Genomic DNA, 962 nt, shown 5'->3' with positions numbered 1-962 from the left:
AGGCAAGTCCTGAGGAGCGCTCGCGTGGCTGAGGCTCTGCAGCTTTTGGGAGAAAGGTACAGCACACATGGACACTAGTAACAATATAAATCAACTCAGTTCCCATAAGCATAACCATCCAACCCCTGGAAAGAAGCACACGAGGCCCGGGCTGCAATGCCAGTCTTCGTCAGAAAATAAATTTATTATTGATAGTGAGTGAAGTCAGGTGTCAGTATTCACGATAGAGAAGCAGTTGTATAAGCCAAGGTTGCCTTTATGTTGATAAAAAATGCCTTATTTCACTTGTAATCATAAACATTATTCCAGTAAAAGAGGGACATTTTCTCTCCTTTTTGTCTTCTTTACATGATCGTCATAAGTTAAAATGAAACAGCTCTTATAGTCAAGGGAGAAAGGAAGCAGAAGCCCAACATGCACAGTCTGGATACTACGCCAGTACCGCGGGCCTGGATGGAGGTATCCTGCCCTCTCCTCCCCACTCCCATCTCCTCATCCCTGGTCCCACCCCTAAGCTTTGCTGGAGTGGAGGTTCACCAAGTGAGGAGCTTGGTAGAAGAGAAAGTTGGACAGGACTGAGTTTTGCTTGTTCTGAAAGTGGCTTTTATCCTCCCTTCTCAATCATGCTCTGCAAGAGAAAGAGAAAGTGTAAGTTTTACCCCCAGAAGGAGGGACCAGAAAACGGCAGCAAGGACTTAGTATCATTTGTACTGTTTTCCAAAGATCGACTTCAAAAACACACAAAGCAAGGCATACACCTCCTGATCTCAAAATATCACTGCCTTTAATGGACACCACCACTTAACCATGTACAATCTCCAAATGACCGCTCCCTGCCCACATCCAGCTGAACCCTGAGGGGGACAACGGCCTGGACCATGAGGTGGGTGGGGCAGTGCATGTGCCATCTCACTGCCTTGGCCATTTGAAATGTATGGAAGCATCTCTGGTGCACAGGGACT

The 962-nt window shown here is 46.7% G+C and overlaps 1 protein-coding gene across 4 annotated transcripts in view; it reads right to left on the bottom strand.

The window, feature by feature from the left end:
* Positions 1-572: 572 nt before the first annotated feature.
* Positions 573-962, bottom strand: part of CHCHD3 (coiled-coil-helix-coiled-coil-helix domain containing 3) — a 262620-nt gene continuing 262230 nt past the window's right edge. For all 4 annotated transcript variants that reach the window (XM_006755974.1, XM_006755976.1, XM_006755975.1 and 1 more), the window contains one exon: positions 573-628. In XM_006755974.1, coding sequence (XP_006756037.1) covers positions 605-628 — 24 coding nt within the window. In that variant the 3' untranslated portion in view covers positions 573-604. The remainder of the gene's footprint in view (positions 629-962) is intronic.

Source organism: Myotis davidii, unplaced genomic scaffold (assembly GCF_000327345.1).
Source record: "Myotis davidii unplaced genomic scaffold, ASM32734v1 scaffold1314, whole genome shotgun sequence".
Classification (NCBI taxonomy): domain Eukaryota; kingdom Metazoa; phylum Chordata; class Mammalia; order Chiroptera; family Vespertilionidae; genus Myotis; species Myotis davidii.
Note: the sequence above shows the minus strand (reverse complement) of the source record. Positions and strands in the feature narration are given on the sequence as shown.